General features: G+C 37.6%; 1 protein-coding gene across 3 annotated transcripts; it reads left to right on the top strand.

Annotated features, from left to right (window-relative positions):
• Nucleotides 1-1,737: 1,737 nt before the first annotated feature.
• On the top strand, nucleotides 1,738-16,135 carry LOC126332339 (cyclin-dependent kinase 6). 3 transcript variants are annotated; one of them, XM_049996572.1, is made up of 3 exons: nucleotides 1,773-1,902; nucleotides 9,476-9,610; nucleotides 12,966-16,135. In XM_049996572.1, exon 3 carries the CDS (start codon nucleotides 12,982-12,984, stop codon nucleotides 13,897-13,899), a length of 918 nt encoding a protein of 305 aa, XP_049852529.1. In that variant the 5' UTR covers nucleotides 1,773-1,902; nucleotides 9,476-9,610; nucleotides 12,966-12,981; the 3' UTR covers nucleotides 13,900-16,135. The 3 variants fall into 3 exon arrangements, with proteins under 3 accessions (XP_049852532.1, XP_049852531.1, XP_049852529.1); XM_049996575.1 differs by lacking the exon at nucleotides 9,476-9,610 and having other exon boundaries at nucleotides 1,738-1,827; XM_049996574.1 differs by lacking the exon at nucleotides 9,476-9,610 and having other exon boundaries at nucleotides 1,748-1,902.
• The last annotated feature ends 6,702 nt before the right edge of the window (nucleotides 16,136-22,837 follow it).

Raw genomic sequence — 22,837 nt, 5'->3', positions numbered from 1 at the left:
CATATTGTCTTGCTTGTCTCGTGTCTTTACTGGTTTTGTGTTTCCTTTATTTCATTTTATGTCACACAAAAGAGAGAGAGTTATCAGCTAACAGGCAATAAAGATCGCAAATTTCCTGAACCTCGTCTCTCTTCCAGTATTAATTGCAAGTTCTTTTTAACAAAATATGCTCATTTGAATTCGATAGAAAAGTGCTGTGTGAAGAGACATGGCACTGCTCTTTGGTACATTTAAGACCAAATAACATGCCCTACATATCCTCATATATATATATATCAGAAAGAGCTACAAAATGAACAAATTTTTGAAAAATCGATTTTAAAAATTTTTTTACATCCTTTCGCAAACACTAGAGGGGGGTGGGGAGCGCCATCATCAAGTTTTTCCCTCAGTTCGGATATATCCAGAGCTGTGTGCCACAGAGATCCAGCCTCTGTTATTCCTGATTTTCGTTAATGATATAGACCCCAATTGACTCTCCTTATAGTTCACAAATGAAAACAACCTTGTTCTTAAAAGAAGATGGTGTTGTTCCAGCAATTCAAAAAGCAGAAATACTCTTCAGTGAATCCGGTGCTTAGTTTATAGGGAACAAGATGATACTGGAGCACTGGCTGACACAGCTGTTAAACCTTATGACGTTTTCCGCTCAAACCATCTTGCTTACAGAGCCAGGTTCGCACATGCAACTAATGAGATGCCACATCTTGTGGCTTTCTGTAGAGGCATCACGAGCTACCTGTCATACAGGATGCCACAAATTCTATGTAGCTCCACAGCTTTTAATGCGGCATCAACTTAAATCATATGGGCGGGTATTAATGCTATATGGCATTAGAGCTACTACAAGAGTTAAATACAAGAGAGACAAAACCCGAAATAGAATTTTTACTGTGATAAATAAGAGCCACAAAAACATTTACAAGGAAATTACACTTGAAAACGGAAATGGTGTCTGTTATGGCAAACTAACCAACAGATCATACATATCATCGGCAGATATGCCACTCTTCCAAGATTTTAATATCTTATTGTATTCGCAGATCTAGGCATTTCAGGTAACTAATTATTAGTTTAACAGCTGCCAAATCACACTTTGGAGCTATCTCCCACTTATAATAAAACATTTATACAGTACTTTGTCTCATAATTCACGAAGTTGGTACCACACACTCTTTTGGTTACATATTAAGTTTATTTATTCATCCAAAAAATCCTTCAAGGTTGTGGTATAGGTCTACATCATTGGTTTACAAATATTGGAACACACACACACACACACACACACACACACACACACACACACACACACACACACACAGAGAGAGAGAGAGAGAGAGAGAGAGAGAGAGAGAGAGAGAGAGAGAGAATTAAACATAGATTATATATAGTTCCAGGGGGTGCGAAAATATGCCTGTCGATCGCTGTTTGACTCTTTCAGTAATAAAATGAAAACACACAGAAATCGGCTGGAGTACGGTAGCAATTACTCCAAGATAACTATCACGTTTCGAAGTAGAGCCATGGGGGAGCAGCGGAGGATGTAAAATGGTGTAAGAGAGTACAACCAAGCTGAACTTTTTGTGACATGACTAAAGTTTAATGTCTTAAGGAACATCAGTGGAAATTGACAGTTCACACATGCAAACTGCACTGCAACTACAGTATGCCACTAGCTGTGGCGACACTTTTGTTGCGTGTATGATCCCGGCTTAAAGCTAATCTGTGGTTAACATGTAAAACTGCTGTATCTTTGGCGTCAGCTGTGGAAATGCTTTGTTCAGTTTGTTGATTAGCGCGTGGTAAAGTTTACAGTCGGTGTCTTCGGTATGTTTGAGCTGTCAGTTATTTGTCGATTTATTGCCGTATGTTATTTGTATTACCGCATTTGATGAGATAAAGGTAACTTAAGAAACTTTGGTGTAGCCGTGTACCAAGAATATTAATAGGTAGTGCTGTAACTCCTTTTTGCGAGATGATAAGTTTCGTTTTCTTCTTTTTTTTTTTTAAAAAAAAGAAAAAAAACAGTAGTTGTATTTTCTCAACCATGAAACGTGTTGTCGTGGTGTTGGAAAACTCAAAACAATCTTTACGAATATTGATGTCCACGTTCTCTATGGCGGTCATAATCTAATTTACATTTTTACTACGTTTTGCCAAGAACGGAAGAAACAACGTTTAAGGAGCGTTATGAGGTGTACTAACATTAGCAAAGGAAAGCTTTTTTTTCAAGCATTGTAGAATTGTCATTCTTGTAGGTTTGCGCTTAAACTCTTTAGTAAATTTTACTGTTGAATTAAATCAAGAGAAACGGTTTATTACTGAAAAACTCACAGTTTCCGTTTTTTCTGTTTAGGCACGTCGCAACGATAACGTTTTGATAGTCATACATTGTTGTATTCAGCCCATAGGCCTGTTTGACCCAACTCTCCATTATAGTCTGTCCTGTGGCAATTCGCTCCAGCTCTGCATGTCTACAACAATTTTCAATGCGTCGAAGCTGCTTACTATATTCAAGCTTTCCCTCAACAATTTTTATCTCACTCTAACCCAATTCCCCCCCCCCCCCCCCCCCCAATTTCCTCAACGCCTCAAGATTTATCCTATCAACCTATCCCGTCTTTTAGCTCAAGTTGTGCCATAAATCTCTGTTATCCCCAAATTGATTCAGTAATTATTCATTAGTTCCTCAATCTACACACCTAATACTCAACATAATTAATTAATACCTGATTTCAAAACATATGCCCTTTCCACAACACTTCCGAACACTTAGGGCCTACATTTCTATTTATGTTTTAAGAAATATTTTTCTCGTCAGTTTGCATTTTGCATATTGTTTTCTTCTGCAGTTGACAGTTATTTTGCTGGCCAGATAGAAATTTTCTACTATATCTTCTGTTCCTGATTTAAGTACACCCTGTTGGCCAACTTTTGCGATCATTGTTCATCTTGTAACCTTTTTTCAACATGTTGTTCATTCAGTTCTAATTATCTTCTAAATGCTTTTTGATCTCTGACAGAAATACAGTTTCATAAACTAACTTAAAAATTTACTTCTTCTCTACAAATGTTTGTTTCCTGGCTTTCCCATAGTTTCCATTATTGTTGGTGTTGAATAATGTGGTGTATAGGCTCCAAGAGAGTCACTTAATCTTATCCTTCAGCTAATAGTGACAATATGATTTCTGTTAAAGATATATACGTCCTTTATACCTGCAGAATTTGGAAGAATGATTTATAAAGGATGTTCAAAAAGAAACGAGCCAGATGCATAATTACAGAAACCAATACCTATATGTTAGAAGTATTGACTGTGGCTGTTGAGAAACTAGTCCCACTGTGACCCAAGATGATGAGTGGCTGTCTCATAAAATTCCCAGGGTTGCAGTGTTAACCAGTTCCGCACGGACAGCTGGACATCTTGACCAATGGCCCCTTGTGAGTCACTTCCTGCAGCATGGGACAACAGTGAATGCCCAGCATTACTCGCAAACCTTGACCGCCCTTCGCCAAGTGATCAAATCAAAACAACCGGGCAATCTCACCCGTGGGGTCATTCTGCTCCACGACAATGCAAAGCCTAATACAGCCAACACAGTCATGGCACTCCTGCAGAAATTGTAATTGGAGATTCTCGGCCACCCTCCGTACAGTCCCTGTGATTACCCCATTTTTGGTCCCCTTGAAAAGGCTCTGAGGGGCAAGCGATTCACCTTGGACCACGACATCCAGCTATATGTGCGGAACTGGTTAACATCGCAGCCCTGGTAATTTTATGAGACAGCCATTCAATGCCACAGTGGGACAAGTCTCTCAACAGCCAGGATCTGTACTTCTAACGTACAGGTTTCTGTAATTATGTCTCCAGCTTGTTTCTTTTTGAATGCTCCTTATACATTGTGTAATGATACTCTAAGCTGTATTGGAATGGCAGTGATTGGTCGGAATATTTATAATGAAGTTGCTTGGAGTTTGTCAGCGTAACAAATTTTAATCTCACTTTGAAACTTTCAGTGTTGTATGTTTGTTACCAAGCAGTTAATTTCACCAAATGGCTCCAGTAGTATTTGAAGTAGGCCTATTCAAAAATTCATGCACTCTGTTTATCATTAAATAAAGTAAATATAACCTAAGGATGGAATGGTGTTGGAGAAAACTTACATAAAGAACAGTGAGGTTCCATCATGATAAAGCCATAAAGCCCCTCCCCGCCCCCCCTTCCATTTTTGCCAGGAGATCTTGGTTGTGATAACAGCACTGATCTGTAGTGTAGGTTTGGGTATATGTCACATTGAAAAGTGATCATTTGTTGAGTGTCAGCAAAGCCAACATATGTAAATCCTCCCTTGAAGGGTAAATTGAGCTTTACATTCACTACACACTTAATGCATTAGCCATTACAAATAACTAAAGCAGCAGGGTGAATCAAAATAGCTGTATCATATATTAGATTAATCGTTGAGTATTTTTGTGCATATTATGAACATCAACTATGAAAAATGTAAGAGGGGTCTCAGTTCAGTTCTAAAGAAAGAAAGAAAAAAAAAAATGCCATAGAAGATAACAACTTACGAAGTAGTGGAGGTGCTGAGTCATTGACAGACCCATAAATAGAACTGAGAACTTTGCTAGTTTTCGGCTGAATACTCGAGCCGTCCCCCCTCCTGCTCCCCTCTCCAGACACAAACACAAGCAAATGACTGTATGATAACATTGTGTCCAAGTTGAATGCACAGTTCCAGTGCATCTCTGTGTATTGCACCTTGAATGGGGGGAGGGGCTGTGGTGGTGGAGTGGAGTCAAAGGATGTGGGGAGTGATTGAGAGGGTTACGGAACTGCTGCCAACAGTTGTGAGGGAGGCAGCATGTGCATATACTACCTATTGCACAATCCCACTAACAGAACTTTCTGTGACGTAATGAGGAGATAGCTGACGATATTGATGAATTTTTTTTTATTCAATTCTAACCTTTAGCACTTTGCATAAGTTTTTTATAAGATTACCGATTTTGGCGATGCAATATCCATCTTCATAATCTCTCATTCTACTACAGTGCAGCAAGTCACAAACCAACACAAAATAACAAGAATCACAAGGTAGAAGCTGTAACAAAAGAATTAAAACGCCATTGCTGCTTAAGTAAAGTAATATAACCCCGCCTGTAACCAAAAACTAAAGCACTTGTGACAGTCACAAAAAGGAAGAAAACACTCAAAGGATAAAGGAAAAATAGTATGGAGAATTCTTAAAAAAACTAAAAAGTAACCACAATGCAAATGACATTGAGTTGACAGATAAAAGCAATGTCATAAATAATGAATTATTGAATTCATGGGGCTCCCATTCCACTGATAACTTCCTAACAGTGGGGTCATTCCATGTCAATTCAATGCTGTAAAGTAACATTTTCAACCTAAACATCTCAGATTTCTTTCAAATTTGGTGCATTCAATGACCCAGATAAGAGATGAAAAATACCAATTTGCAGGTGTGTGTTACAACTGTGAAGAAAGTTACAGGTCTGGAAAGTTTGGAATTCGTGCAAAATTTACATGTGTCTGTCACAACATAAATGACTGTAATTATGATTCTAATTCAATGCAGCAATGAAAATGATACCTTTGGAAAGCCAACGAATAGACCTTTACGTTGACATGCTACATGGAGAGTTTCTGAGAATTTTCATACTAAAAACGTCATTGACCTTGAATATCTCAAAACACCCCATCTTCAATTTTTTTGAAAAAATGTATTTAATTGCTCCAGTAAGTTACAATAAATATCGTAAATATCAAGATGGCACACCAAAGGCATCATGCCCAAAAAATTATTTTGTCCGTATCAATACACTACTGAAATGAAGAAGGTATTGTACCAAAATATGGTTTACATCATTATAGTGATATTATGAATTATTTACATTATAGTTGTAATGAAAAGGCAATGAAAAGTTTTTGGATATCTCCTCACAATTCTCCAACTAAATTGTTAATGTTCGCCAGATCTGATGCAGGGAGATTAAATGTCCTTCCAGTTAGTGTCACTGGATCCACTCTTGTCACATTTTCTGATGACTCAAGTGTCTGGTTTGGCAGGAAACAAATGATGCATATGATCCTTGTGGATGCAAGAAGTGGACGTTTACTTCATCTGTTTCTTCACATGTTTGTAAGACATATGCAACCTGCCAATGACTGTCATACAAACATGCAACAAATCCATGTATATTTGTTAACAGTGTTTTATTCATCATAGCAGTCACTGACACTTCTCTACTCAGTAAAGAAGCAGAATATGTCTTTGTCTTTGGGTCATTCCATGTTAAAGAGACTTTGTGACAAAAAAATTAAAATTACAATATTACAAATATAACCTTAAAAATGCCAAGTTAAAAGTACATTTGTTCATTGCAAAATAATCATGAATATGGAAAAATTAAATTTCTATCTTCACTAAGTGCATAAAGTGCACTACTCTATGCCACCACAGAGAGATCTGTTTTATACTATTTCCAGATGAGTATTAGTTGTGTTACCTATGGCTGATTGTTCTATTGTTGCAAATAATATTGAAGTCAACATTGTTATAGCTCATAATAATTCGTTTTGTTGAAGTAAGCTAATTGCGTTTCTTTATTTGATAGTTTTAAATATATATGCAGCTTGTGATACCCGTAGCAAAAAAGATGCAAAAGTTTAATTTGTAATCTAGTAAATTTGTTGTGTACAATACCTTTCTGTAAAAGTGAGGTTATGCACGTGTTTTACAATATCATACCATTACATGGCATTTTGAAATCTTATGTAACACTCTTAGAGCTGTTACGGGTGTTACTAATTTTTGTTTTGGGTGTTACTTAACACATGTGTAACACCCGTAACTTGAATTGGAAGGTTTAATGCCACCTTCATTTTTAGAGGCCTGGGCCCTACATTTAAATTATAACCAAAGGGTATTATTATGGATGAAAAAAGTTTTTTTAACTATGTTTATGACATATGAAAACAGTTTTAAGCATGGAAACTAAAATTTTTATTCCTCTGCCTACATTTGTTTAAGTACCACACCTACATTAGAAAAGTTAATTAGAGCAATAACCTGACTCAACTGACATTCTCCTAAAAAGTTAATTAAGCCCAAAATTCTTTAGATTTCATATAGTTTATGTTTTCCATTCTAACTTTTCCAAGAACAACAATATTTCTAACCTCAGTTTTAAATTTTATATAGGCCCAGTGAACTGCTTATTGAAGCAAATTATAGACATTCATAAGAGCCTATGTTTAACACTGTACTGTGCTGGGAAGTTGAAAATTAAATATGCTCTGTCCAATCTATGTTATTTTGAGAGAGACTTTGGACTGACAGTTGGGTGGAATTTTTTTGCCAGCTCACATGGTAAAGGAGCCATGGATGGCATTGGAGGTGCACTGAAGAGGAGCATGTGGACAGCTGTTAGATCTAGGAAAATTATTATTAACAACACAATTGACTGTTATGACTACACTCTGAAGAATTTTTCTAAAATTAAGGTATTATGGGTTGATAACATAACAGAGGAGCATAACATTCCTATTTTGGATGAAAGGTGGAAACATTTACAAACGATTCCTCAAATTCAGGGCTGTCATCACTTTTGGCCTTATAACACAACTGATTTGCTGGTTTCAAAAACAGCAGAGTCATTAATGACAAGGGTGTCAGTATTTATTGCTGAGGAGGCCAAAGTTAAAACATAACATTTACTAAACCTTTTTTAACAGGTATTACACAATGAAGCTTTTGGGTACTAGGAATCAGCCTTGTATTTTTGAAATGTTGTTTTAACTTGGCCGTATCTTCATCATGATGGCAAACCAATGTACAGGGTGATTCAAAAAGAATACCACAACTTTAAAAATGTTTATTTAATGAAAGAAACATAATATAACCTTCTGTTATACATCATTACAAAGAGTATTTAAAAAGGTTTTTTTTTTACTCAAAAACAAGTTCAGAGATGTTCAATATGGCCCCCTCCAGACACTCGAGCAATATCAACCCGATACTCCAACTCGTTCCACACTCTCTGTAGCATATCAGGCGTAACAGTTTGGATAGCTGCTGTTATTTCTCGTTTCAAATCATCAATGGTCGCTGGGAGAGGTGGCCGAAACACCATATCCTTAACATACCCCCATAAGAAAAAATCGCAGGGGGTAAGATCAGGGCTTCTTGGAGGCCAGTGATGAAGTGCTCTGTTAGGTTGCCTGGCGGCCGATCCATCGCCTCGGGTAGTTGACGTTCAGGTAGTTACGGACAGATAAGTGCTAATGTGGTGGCGCTCCATCCTGCTGAAATATGAATTGTTGTGCTTCTTGTTCGAGCTGAGGGAACAGCCAATTCTCTAGCATCTCCAGATACTGTAATCCAGTTACAGTAGCACCTTTGGAGAAAAAGGGACCAAAAAGTTTATTGGCTAAAATGGCACAGTCAACAGCGCCTCAAGCGAACAAATGTACAACTAAATGAAACTTTATAGCTCCCTTAGTTCGCCAACAGATAGTGCTTAGCTCTGCCTTTTGTCGTTGCAGAGTTATAAATTCCTGAAGTTGTGGTATTCTTTTTGAATCACCCTGTATAATGGAAGACACATAAAGGAATATTTTCCTTGCACCATTAAAAAAAACTTTTGTGATGTCAAAATAGGATTTTCTTAAGGTCACTTGAGGCTGGCAAGTCTTGCTAATCTCTTTACAGTCACCTAAATACTGAAGGCTACTATTTAAAATACAGAGTGCCTGATCTGATTCTACTTCCAAACTGGTTGCAACAATACAATTTTGACTTGAAATCCATTTATTACTAAATATTAATTTGACACATTTACACTGCACTTCGTTAAACAAGCCACAGCTTTGCGAAATATATAGAGATCAGTGGACGAATGGGACTATTTGAAATAAGAGTCTCTCTGATTGGCTGTTAACTAAAACAGGCTAATGTTGATTGGTTGAAAAGAAAGTGTCTCATTGGCTGTTCACAGCTAGAAATATTAAAGAACTGGTCTGAATAAAAGTGACTGCTGTTGGCTGGTGTTACAGAAAAAACTGGGCACATAGCTGTTTACTGCATGTTGATGGTGTACTTAAATTGACAAAATAATTTTTTGTGCATGATGCCTATGGTGTGCCATCTTGATATTTACCATATTTATAGTAACATACTGGAGCAATTGAATACATTTTTTTTTTCAAAAAATTGAAGATGGGGTGTTTTGAGATATTCAAGGTCAATGACCTTTAGTATGAAAATTCTCAGAAACCTGCCATGTGACGTACAATGTAAAGGTCTATTTGTTAGCTTTTCAATGATACCATTTTCATTGCTGTAACTGAATTAGAACCAAAATTACAGTCATTTATGTTACGATAACAAATGTAAATTTAGCACAAATTCCAAACTTTACAGACCTGTAACTTTCTTCACAGTTGTAATGCTCCAAATTTGAAAGAAATCCGAGAGGGTCAGGTTGAGAGATGTGTTGAATTGACATGGAATGACCCAGTGGCAGCAAACACATTAGTAGACAACCAAATGCAAACACAAGAGATTTAACCTGCCAGGTATTGTATTCACTACTAATAGACATTAGTTGGAAAACTAAAATTCTAGGGGGATTAAGAAATCAATTGTCACTAAAAAGTGGTAATTCTTCTGATTGTGATGGCCTTTCATTTAATTCATACTTTTGTGTGAGACCATGTGAACCAAATCAGTGTGGTAAAGGAACCATATACTCTTAGAAAGAGTATATAAAAATTTAAAGATGATGAAAGTAGAAAAAGCACAAAAAGTTTAACATATGATTTACTGTATATACTAATGTAATAGTACAGGGCTCTAAACTTCTGCTGCAAGCCTGCTAAAAATGAAACAAACGCTGTAGAAAACACCTTTCTCTAGAATGGTTAAAGTACAAAGTGTCCACATGAAGCCTCCCTGATTTCCAAATGCGATTGAAAACAAACCTGTTAGGAAGAGATACTTATGGTTTGGAGCATCATGTAAAGTAAGTAAACATTTTTTTACAAAAAATTAATACATTTCTACATGGGTTCTTTTCATGGCATGTAAAATGTCTAGAAAATGCTCGAATCTCAACCCTTGTGTGAACAAGCATATCAGGGATGGTGGAGCTTATTGCACCCACAGTTCTGTAGAAATCACCAATGGCATCTACAAGTGAGACACACACAGAATGTCTTTCACATAACTTCACAGGAGTAAATCCAGAGGTGTTAAGTCTGGTGATCAAAGTGACCATTTGGATGGTCTATTGTGTCCTAACCATTGCTGTGCAGATGTCCAGTTCAGGATGTCGTGAAACAAACTCCGTTGCAGTGGTGCCCTATCCTGCTGGAAAATCACATTGCACTGAAGGTGAAGAAGCTGAAAGACAGCAAATTTCTGAAGCATTTGCAAATAAATGGTTCTTGCTATTGTTTGGTCGATGGTCAATGGAATACAACAACACCAAAATTTTAACATTGGTTTCCAGCTTCTGGAACTCTGTAATTCAAGAATTCATGGAAATACGTTTTGCTGATAATTTAATGAATCATGTCGGTGGCTTTGAGCTTGATGAAAATTGGAATCCTATTAATGAAATGATGCAGTCACAACATAATTGACATGCACACTCGATACTTAGTGACTAGTTTGTTCTTACTTCACCACCGAGGGCGGCACACACAACTTGGCTGCTGCGCGCATGTCACCTCCTAATGCATGCGCTGTAAACCGCCAGTACGATTCGCATGCACAGAATTTGCTGTAAATACCATGACTGTATCAGGTCTCTTCAGCGCTCATCTACTCACCCGAGGATGGCCGGACGTCTCTGGGCCGAAATATCGTAGCAGAATGTTGATGGGATCTGGCTGCAAACCCGAAAATTACTGGAAGAAGCAAGTCTCTGGCTTATAAATTTTTATAGTTGCATTTGGAAAACAGGGATGTTTTATGTGGCACACTGTATTATCCAAGTACAAATTGTTTCTTCATCTGGTGTGAAATGTAGCACAATGTTTTGAATGAATTCATGTTACTAACCATAAATACCACGAAGTAGTACATGTGCAGATGACAGAGTTAGAATTCTGAGAGACTTCATTAACAGCACGAACAAAGTTTGCGAACTGTCACTGCATATCATTCAGTCTGCTCATCTGTGGGATAAAGTATGTTTAGTGAATGCACAGAGTTGCCTCAAAATATGGTAGTATAGGAAGTATGATGGTGTGAAAGAATGTAAAGTTCACAGGTTGCTTGTTTCATTGTCAAGATACAGTAGAAATGATTCTTGTAGTAGAGATAGATGATTTTGGTTCCTTTATAAGAACTTGAATTTAATACTTCTAAGAGAGCCGTTCATCAGTCTTCAGTCAGAAGAATTTAAAATAGTCATCTAAACTGATTAATTGATCACCCTGTCACAATAAAGTTTTGCTTCTATAAGAGTTCAGTGTCACTGCACAAGCTAATGGTATCCACTATCCTATTGCAAAATCATTTACATTAAAACAGTGCTCTAAGCTCTTGTGCTGACAAGATATGAACATTCTTGTTATGTTTGTAATCAGCCAATGAATGAACAGAAGTTTTCCTTATTGAGTTAAATGTGAAGCTGTGACACCAATGTTAAACAGTTGTCTCTGATTACAGAAAAGTTTACTCCTTCCAGTTCTCAACTTTTTTGATAAAGTGATACACTTATCAAAGAAGAATACAGACCCATTTTTCTTACCTTACTTGGCTACCTGCTACTCAGTTATTCTTTCATGGAATTTTTTCTGTAGAGCAATCTGTAAATAAAGCCCTGTGAGGACATTATTCATAACATGGTGGCATAAAGTAGCAAATTGACTAATTATCCCACAGGGAAAAAAAGAAAAAAAATCAGATTGGGAGAACTTAGTATGTGAACTGCTACATTGTTTGAGCAAGGGCCCCTTCTCTTACAGATCTGTACACATTGCATTCCAGAGATTTTAAAGATGTACTTAGGAACTGTAATGCCCTCCTATGATATGAGGACCCAAATTATCTACAAAAGTCATATCCCAAATGATGCAAGTTGATCAAGGAAGCATTTTAAGTTTTATTGTCAGAGAGACTCATACAGTTAAATAAGTGAAACTAACCTGATAATGTCAGGAATAGGCATTGATGGTCATAGAGCAAATGAAACATTATGTATATAGTTCTGTAGTGGTCCTGTTGGATAATAAGGAAGAGTTAGCAATTAGATAAATCAAAATTCTCAGTTCTACATCTGATTTTCCATTGTTTTAATACTGTACAAATTAGATGGTCACTTATGCTGCAGAGGGTTTTTCAAAAGTCACATAGTTCTTACAGTAATTTTCAAATACATTTACTCCATAATGCTATTTGTCACTAATAAAAAATCAGTATAGTTTATAGTCATGTAGTACCAGTTAATTATTAATGACTTTTTAAAAATTATTCCACGTCTGGAAGGTATAGGATCTATTGAAGACAAAGAGTGAATGGACAGTATTGCCATGTTGTAAAACCCATTACTGCTAAGTTGTAGAGCCAGTATGTTTTCCATCCTGAAATTTTTTGTACATCACCATTTAATTTCATTTATGACAGATATCATTGTCATTTTCAAGAAGACAAAAGTTTTGATGGCAAGCCACTTACTTTGTACATAGGTTAAATGTACATAATGGTAGTAACTGTAGACAGACTGCAGAATAATTTGTATTTTTCTGCTGAGTAATTTTTATGTGCCATCTGTAGCTAAACTGCCTTGATGTCAACTTAAGAAAACTTCTCTATTTGTAGTGATGAGTAGATTATAGTGTGTTAGTAAAACTTATTTCTCAAGCTTCAACTTAATGCCCTCTTTTAAAAAATGATTTTCCTTATACTATGACTTTCTTTCAGACTCACCTCTGTGGTAATGATGGATGCAGGAATTCAGAGTCATCCCAATTTTGAGATGTTGGCCCAGATAGGTAATGGTGCATACGGCACTGTTTACCGTGCACGTTCAGCAAGTGGGCAAATTGTGGCTGTAAAGAAAGTCCGTGTGAACCTTTCTGCTGATGGTATACCTTTGTCTACACTTCGGGAAGTTGTTCTTTTGAAGGAATTGGCTCAGTATGAACATCCGAATATAGTGAAACTACTGGATGTCTGCACGGGTCATAGAACAGAAACCGATCTGTATCTGTTTTTAGTGTTTGAACATTTGGAGCAGGATTTGTCTAATTACATTGAAAAGTGTCCCCGGTCTGGCATGGGAGCAAGCTTGGTGAGAGACATTATGTTCCAGACTCTGAGTGGTGTTGATTTTCTCCATAGTAAGCGTGTAATTCATCGAGATCTGAAACCTCAGAACATCCTGATTTCTTCTTCCGGAACAGTGAAGTTAGCAGACTTTGGGCTGGCTAAGACTTACGACTTTGAAATGCTACTTACTTCTGTTGTTGTAACCATATGGTATCGTGCTCCAGAGGTTCTTCTCAACTCAACATATGCTACACCGGTTGATATCTGGTCATGTGGTTGTATTATGGCTGAATTGTTTCTCCTGCATCCTATATTTTGTGGAACATCAGAAGTTGATCAACTGGACAAGATATTCAGCATCTTAGGAACACCTCCTGAAACAAGTTGGCCAGAGCAGACACCATTACCTTGGTCTGTTTTCAAAAACTACACAGCTGCTGACCTGGAAGGGATGATGCCTGATTGCTCCCCAGATGGTCTGAATCTTTTGCAGAATTTGTTGATGTTTGACCCTTGTCAGAGAATCAGTGCTGCAAAAGCCTTAGCTCATCCTTATTTCAAGGAGCATGGATACATTGCACGCTAGCAGAACTGTATTTACTTGAATTCTCAGAAGAAAGAGGAATGTGCACAAGTACTTTGAGTTGATAAAAGACTGCAATAAAATAAACAGTGTTGCTCACTCTATCACACTGCATTCCTGAAAAACTCAATATTGTGTATGTATATGAAACAGATGTTAGAACATGTTCATATTCTGAAAACACATATGATACGTTTTAGATATGGGCATATTTTCAGTCCATAAATGTTGAAGAGTGATTGAAATTATACATGATAGTTAAAAGGCATTGTAATGAGGTTTTTATTAAATTTTCATTCACTTAAAAAGTGCCACTGCTCACAACTTTTGTAATATCAAAAGAAAATGCAGATTATAATCTCAAGAGTAAGTCAGGAACTGTGTCAAGTCAGTTAATGGTCCAATTACATACATTTTTTAATAATTGTCAGAATGTGTAGAATTAGAAACCAGTATGTATTCTTGTGGACTGTACCATCTCAGTAGTATTGGCATTTGTATTTTGAGCTTTAATGGTGAGTCCAAGAATGTTTCAGCTTTCAACTTGAATGTTGAATTTGAGAGATGTTTGCGTGTTTTTAAATTAGTTTAAGTACTGAGTTACAGCCACCATTTTGTATCTCAATTTTTGATCAAGGTAATGTGTGCTGTGTGCCTTGCAACAGAGTGATGAGATTTTCATTTTCTTTGAAATGCTAAAGAAAATGGAATGTGTGTTTTAAATTCATTGGAGCTTTTACATCAAGAGTATATATTTGTTGTGATGTTACAGAGTATCCCATGAAGTTGTACACAGTAATGTATATTATTGGTACTCAACAAATGGGCATTCTCACATTCATGTTATTAGTACAGAAGCCCCACCCCTCCTCTACCCCATGAAAAATGAGTGGTCGTAGGGCAATGAATCTTTGTGGAAACATTTGTAAGGGCTTGTGGAAGGAAAATAATAAATAAACCTGTGGAAGAAACTCATTCTTATTTGCAGATGAGAGGCTTCAAATCTGGTGATCTTGTTGGTTACACGGTTTGGAACAAATAGCCAATGGCTCTGTTTTCTTCAAATGTATTACAGACTAAGGGAGTGACCTCACAAGCAGTGTGAGTTGGAGTTCCATAGTGCATTGAAACATGTGAGGCCAAAGCACTTACCTCCCACTTGCTGATAAGCATATCACAGTACATGTGCTGTTCAGACTGCATGTCTTTGGTCCTTTGGGAGTTACTTAAAGAAAAATGGAGCAGTCATGAACTGTACAGTGAAGCCACACCACACAGCGATGCATTCAGTATGCAGGGCAACTTCAAAAATGTTCGTGGACAATGACAGTCCCCAAATTTGAGTGTGTTCACTGTCCCATTGAGTGTAATGTGTGTTTCACCACTCCGCAAAGTGTTCAAAGGCCACAGGTCATCAACTTTAACCTTTGCAAGAAACATAGGAACAAAATCTACTTGAATGTCTGCATCACATGGCAAAAGTTTGTGAATAATGTGAGGTTTGTACAGATACCATTTCACAATTGATCACAGCACTTTTTGAATGATGGAGCATGCAATGTTCAGGTGATAAGCATTCTCAGCTTTGGCAACAGTAACTTTTGTCAACAATTTGTACTGCAATTGGCAGACACTTCTCCAGTGAGCTAACCGAATCATTTGCCGATCATTCCAAACTGTGTAACCACCTAGATCACCAGATTTGAACCCTCTCAATTGGAAATCAAAATGTGTTACTTTCAGTGATTTATTTGTTATTTCACTTCCATGTGTTCACACAATTTTTTCCATAATGTTTCATTGTCCCACAATCACTTGTTTTTCATGTGGCCCTATTAAGTAGCAAAAGTTTAATTATAGTGCCCCTGTATTTATTATAAAAATGTGTGAGCTATTCTTGCATAATATAGAGCTACATATTAGTCATCTGGGGAGTAGCAAATATTATAGACTTAATAAAAAAATTACATTGTTTTGATATTGTTAATATTCAGTTTTCATATGTGTTGAAAATTAGCATCTCAACAATGATTAATTTTAAGTTTGTAGTACTATAAAATCTTTGGATAAACCTCAGAGCTGTGAATGATGTGCCTTTGTTTAATAGTCTGTTCATTGGATGATGTGCAGAAACCAGTTAATACAGACGCTGGTACTAGATGTTTGTACTCAGTGTCCACAAAATGTATTAAATTTTAATATTGTTATAACATTTGAAAAACATGACCTATTTCTTGTACTCTGTTCTGTGTTTTATTTATTTTTCATTATGGTAAAAAATATCCACCAAAGTATCAGACAACATAAAAAAAGGTGTTTTAATAATTCTAATGACTATGATGATGCTTCTTGTAGACAGTTAAGATCTTGGCTTGAAATGATTATGTTTGAACTACCTTTGTAATCAGTCAATGACTCCAAACACATTGCTCGACAGACTTGGATAAGACATAGTAACACCTTTCTTCAAAGATGGAGATAAGCAAGCCACCTTTAATTACAGAGCTGTACTTCACTTTCCAATCTTTTCAGAAATGTTTGAGAAAGTTATCTATGATAGACTGCTGACCAATTTAATGACACAGAATTTATTAATAGCCTGTTACTGTGGCTTTCCTAAAGGATTCTCAATGGAGGAAATAATACAGGACTTTCAAATAAATTGCTGGCAGAGCTAAACAGGAAAAATTATTCTCTCTCTCTCTCTCTCTCTCTCTCTCTCTCTCTCTCTCTCTCTCTCTCTCTCTGTGTGTGTGTGTGTGTGTGTGTGTGTGTGTGTGTGTGTGTGTGTGTGTGTGTGTGTGTGCGCGTGTGTGTGTGTGTGTGTGTGTGCGCGTGTGCGTGCGCCACAGACCTCACCATTGGTGGGCAGTCTTGCATGCCTCAGTGTCGCATACAGGACACAACACAGACGGGTATGTGTTGAGAGGCCATACAAATGTGTGGTTCCTGAAGAGGGGCAGCAACCTTTTCAGTAGTTGCTGGGGCAACAGTCTGGAGAATTGACTAGGTTTGGTCTTGTGACATCAACGAAAACGGCCTTGCTGTGATGGTATTGCGAACAGCTGAAGCAATAGGAGACTACAGCTATAATTTTTCCTAAGGTCATGCAGCTCTACTGTATGGTCAGATGTGATGGCATCCTCTTGCGTAAAATATTCTGCAGGTAAAATAGTCTCCCCATTTGGTTCACCAGTGGGAATTACTCAGGAGGACTTCATCATCAGAAGAAACCAAACTGGCAGTCTATGGATCGGAGTGTGGGATATTTAATCGCTTAATTGGGCAGGTAGGTTGGAACATTTAAAAAGGGAAATGGATCAGTTGAAGTTAGATACAGAGAGAATTACTCAAGTTCTGTGACAGGAGAAACAGGGCTTCTGGTGAGGTGAATACAGGGGGGTAAATACAAAATCAAATAGGGGTAATGCAGGAGTTTATTTAATAATGAATAAGAAAATAAGATGCAGGTTAACTACTATAAACAGTATAGTGAGCACACTATTCTAGCCAAGACAGATGCAAAGCCCACACCCACCACTATAGTAAAAGTTTATATGCCAACTAGCTTTGCAGATGATGAAGAGATTGAAGAAATGTATGACACGATAAAATAAATTATTCAGAGGAGATGAAAATTTAAGTCTTGGACTTCAAAGGATGAATAGGAAAAGTAGTAGATGAATATCGACTTGGGGAAAGGAATGAAAGAGGAAGCCGCCTGGTAGAATTTTGTGCAGAGGGTAATTAAATCATAGCTAATGCTTGGTTTAAGAATTGTGAAAGAAGGTTGTGCACTTGGAAGAGACCAGGAGACATTGTAATGTTTCAGATTGATTGGTAAAACATAGGTAGCTTTAAGTGATGAAATAGTGAAGGCAGCAGTCAATAAAATAGGTAAAAGGACAAGGCCTAGTAGAAATCGATAGATAATGCAAAACATATGGAATTTAATTGATGAAAGGAGAAAATATAAAAATGTGGAAGGGAATAGAAACATTTAAAAGAATCACTTTGGCATAAAGTACAACATAACTAAGCAGAAATGGCTAGAGGATAAATATAAGAATTTAGAGGCGGGTATCCCTAGGGTTAAACATACATACCACCTACAGGAAAATTAAAGAAGCCTTTGGAAAAAAGAGAAGCACCTGTATATGTATCAAGAGCTGAGATGGGAAACCAGTAGTAAGTAAGCAAAGAAGGGAAAGGTGGATGGAGTATATAGAGGGGCCATACAAGGGAGACAAACTTGAAGGCAGTTTAATAGATAGGGAAGCAGACATAGATGGGAGAACAATACCACGAGAAGAATTTGAGTGTGACCCAAAAGATCAAGTCGAAACAAGGCCCCAGGAGTAGATGATATTCCGTCAGAACTACTGATGGCCTTAGGAGAGCCAGCCATGGCAAAATTCTTCCATCTGGTGTGTCAGATGCATGAGACTTGTGAAATACCCTCAAACTTAAAGAAGAATGTAATAATTCCAAAGAAAGAATTTGCTGACAGGTGTGAAAAGTGCTGAAATAAGACATATAGGAAGAGCCCGTGCAAAAATAAAAACTACTTACATGTTTGGTGTAAACCTTTTTTATTTTTCGACAGTCTTCTTTTAGACTTATACACTTCGTCCAATGCTGTTCTAATTTGTTGATCCCTTCCGAATAATAGGAATTGTCCAAGTTGCAAAATAGCTATTAGTTGCTGCAATCACCCCCTCATTTGAATAAAATCTTTGTCCCGCCAGCCATTTCTTCAAATTGGGGAGCAAATAGTAGTCCGAGGAAGCCAAGTCTGGAGACTTCGGGGATGTGAAATGAGTTGGAATCCTATTTCCATTAATTTTGCCACCACGACTGGTGAGGTGTGTGCTGGAGCATTTTCGTGATGGAAAATGACTTTTTGTGTTTCAATTGCCGACTTTTTCTTGTATCTTGGTTTTCAAATGGTCCAATAATGATGAATAATATGCACCTGTAATAGCTTTAGCCTTTTCCAGATAGTTGATGAGGATTATCCCTTGCGAATCCCAAAAGACAGTAGCCATAACTTTTCCGGTCAAAGGAATGGTCTTCGCCTTCTTTGATGCAGATTCTCCCTTGGTAACCCATTGTTTAGATTTTTGTTTGTTCTCAGGAGAATAGTAATGTATCCATGTTTCATCCACAGTGACGTTATGACGCCTAAAGTCCTGCGGATTCTTCCTGAATAGCTGCAAACCATTCTTGCAACACTTCACACGATTCCGTTTTTGTTCAAGTGTGAGCGATCGCGGAACCCATCTTGCGGATAGCTTTGTCATGTCCAAATGTGTACGCAAAATTTTATGTACTCGTTCATTCGAGATGACCACACCACTAGCAATCTGACGCACCTTAACTCTTCTGTCATCCATCACCATATCATGGATTTTATCAATGATTTCTGGGATCGTAACCTCCACAGGGCATCCAGAATGTTCATCACCTGTGCCCATATGGCCACTCCAAAAGTTTTGAAACCCCTTATAAACTGTTCTAATCGAAGGTGCAGAGTCACTGTAATGTTTATCAAGCTTCTCTTTAGTCTCCTGAGGCATTTTTCCTTTTATAAAGTAATGTTTAATCACCACACTGAAGTCTTTTTCGTCCACTTTTTGACAATCACTTGACTTCCTTGATTCACACGAATGCCAAACACAAAGAAATAGACCAATATGGCTGAAACTTGTTGTGTGTTCTTTCCAAAGATGCTGCTAAGTAAACATAACCCCAATATGTGTTGGTGGTGCCATCTCTTGGACTTTTCAAACGTGCCTCATAGGAGATGGGTTAAGGAAAGCATTTGTACACTTAGAGAAAGCTTTTGATGATGACTGGAATACTCTCTTTGGAATTCGGAAGATAGAAGGGGTAAAATACAGGGAGAAAACTTGTACAGAAACCAGAAGACAGAAATGGGAGTCAGTGGTCATGAAAGGAAAGCAGAGGTTGAGAAGGGAGTGAGACAGGGTTGTAGCCTATCCCCGGTGTTATTCAGTGTGTACATTGAACAAGTCGTAAAGGAAACTAAAGCAAAATTTAGAGTAGGAATTAAAGACTGGGGAAAAGAAATAAATACTTTGAGGTTTACTAATGACATTGTTATTCTGACAGAGACAGAAAAGGACTTACAAGGAAAGTATTTGTCTGGAGTGTAGACATATATGGCAGTGAAACATGGGTGAGAAATGGTTAAAACAGAAAGAGAACAGAAGCCTTGAAATGTGTTGTTACAGAAAAATGCTGGAGATTAGATAGGTAGATCACATAACTAATGACAAAGTACTGAACAGAATTGAAGAGAACAAGAAAGTCATGGCACAACTTGATCAAAAGAAGGGATTAGTTGATAGGACACACCCTCAGATTAAGGGGTCACCAACTTGGTATTGGAGGGAAGTGTGTGTGTGTGTGTTTGGCGGGGGGGGGGGGGGGGGGGGGGAATTGTAGGAGGAGACCAAGAGATGAATACAGTAAGCAGATTCAGAAGGATGTAGGTTACAGTAGTTGACTAAGAGATGAAGGGCCTTGCACAATAGAGTAGTGAGGAGTGCTGCATCACACCAGTCTTTGGAGTGAAGAACACATGGACCAAATGCAAGAGCGCATCCAACCATAGTGAAATGGTGCCAACAGTTTGACCGAACACACACAGGTGTGAGTGATGCTGATCTGCATCTAGTCCAGATCTTGCACCATGTGATTCCCATCTTTTTGGCATGCTGGAAGTACAACAGAGGAAAGAGGTTTTCCAAAGATAGAGCCACACAGGGTTTATTAAATGCCTCCAAGATGGAAGTGCAGGCGTCTATTTTCAGGGAGTTGCAATTGGTTCTGACCACTGTTTAGAGAGACTGTGAATATGCAAAACATATTGTCATGCATCAGTGACACTCTGAAGTGTAGTGTAGCATTCTTTATAAGTTACATGGCTGCCATGATAATGTGTAACGTACTTTTTGTATCCCCTCATGCAAAGAAGCACAAATGATCTATGAGATGTTTTTTAAAGGATGAACCATTGTGAAATAAAAATAAAACAATAGGGTTTACTTACCAGTTTTATTTTTACATGAAAGCATGCTCATTGATCTACTTTCCTATATAATTCCCACAAATAAGGCAGTTATTGTATCACAACCATCAGTGTAGAAATCTTTCACTTGATTTAGACAACCACTGCAAAACATGTTGACATTTTCATTGTCGTTCTGGCACTGAGCACACAGGTGCTTCTTCAAATGCAGGAACATGTGGCAGTCACTGGACCCTAGGCGAGGGCAGTATGGAGTGTCATCAGGTTGCTCACAGCCAAATGATCTGATTGGCTCTTGAGTTCACTTAGCCACATGGGGATGGGCATTGTTATGAAGTGAAACAATCCCCTTAGTCAGCATCTTATGCATTTTGTTTTGGATTGCACTGCACAGTTTTTTAGGGTCTCACAGTAAGAGTAGAATTTATGGTCACCACAAGACAAAAAAAATTCTATAAGCAGCATCCCCTTCCGCCCCCCCCCCTCTCCCCTCAAAAAAATCATCTTTTGCTTTTCCAGGTATTAATTGTTCACCCGAGCTTCACTTTCTTGTGTGATACCAACTTTTGCCATTCCATGGACTCCTGCTTTTACTCAGGTGTATTGTAAACCATCCATGTTTCCTCACTTGTGACAGTTTAGCTAAAAAAGCTCATCCTACTGTGCCACTCTAGGAAACTAAATGTTTGCTTTTATGAAGTCAGTATTTTCACTACTCAGTGTGAGCATAACTTTTAATAATTTAAACACTCTGTAACTGTTGCATAAAGCGCACTTCTTGGCATTTGAGGAAACTCCTCATATAATGTCAAAATTTTACTGTTCTCTCTCTCTCTCTCTCTCTCTCTCTCTCTCTCTCTCTCTCTCTCTCTCTCTCTTTGCATACGTAGTTCTTCATTATGCAATTGGTGCAGTCATAGTTGAAAGCTCTCACCCATTTCCGCACCATCCCATCATTCATAATATTTCCTCCATGCACTTCACTGATCTGACGATGAATTTCAGCATGCCTTTAGCACTAAGAAAATGGGAATCACAGCACATGTTTCACAGTTGGATGTATTCTCAATCAGAGGAGGCATTTCAAATACTCACAGACAAACATAAACATGTCGAATGACTCTATTAATGACATTGGGGGCTTGCGAACAGAGTGCAGTATACAGTGCGCATGCACCAAATGCTGACTGCAGTGGTGCAGTTTAAAAATGGTATTTACTTTAAAAACACTCCTTGTATTAGCACAAGAAACAGACCTTAATAGTCATGAGTATCTAGATTTAGGAACTGAAAAGTTATGATAGCTACACAGCAAGCAGCAGTGTTTCTTATTAAGCAATGTGGCAAGTAGTCTCAGTATTTACAGATGTAAGGAAATACATTCTTTGAAAGATACCCTTGTAATCTAGTAAATTTAGCTACTACTAGCAGAAAAACAGAAATGATATAATAAAACACGAGACAGCAGATTTTTTCCCCAAAGTAGCAGCTTTCTTTTTAATTTCTTCCATTGCGTTTAGACAGTGTTAAGTATGAATAGCACTTTGAGTACATTGGTAATTTATTATTGATTCAGTATACAAATTGTTTTCGTATTATTTCTTGTCTTTTGTTAATGCATACCTTGACTTGTACCTCCATTGTTGCAGATTCTCTTTGATAGGATCTACAGAAAACAATGAGTGAATAGAAGAGTCTGTTGCATGACACAAATTTATAACACCTGCAGTCACAACTTGTGAGAGGAGCATGTAGCATTTACAGTGTGATTTTGTTTTTTTATGGTAAACAGCTTGGAGTTCGTGTTAATCTAACTGGAAGTCCCAAAGTAGTAAATGGTGTGACCAGTTACTTGCTGTTCGGCATTGAAGGTCAGCTTGAAGA

The sequence above is a fragment of the Schistocerca gregaria genome, chromosome 2 (assembly GCF_023897955.1).
Source record: "Schistocerca gregaria isolate iqSchGreg1 chromosome 2, iqSchGreg1.2, whole genome shotgun sequence".
Lineage (NCBI taxonomy): Eukaryota > Metazoa > Arthropoda > Insecta > Orthoptera > Acrididae > Schistocerca > Schistocerca gregaria.
The sequence above is the reverse complement of the archived record's forward strand: the minus strand, read 5'-3'. Positions and strand labels throughout refer to the sequence as shown.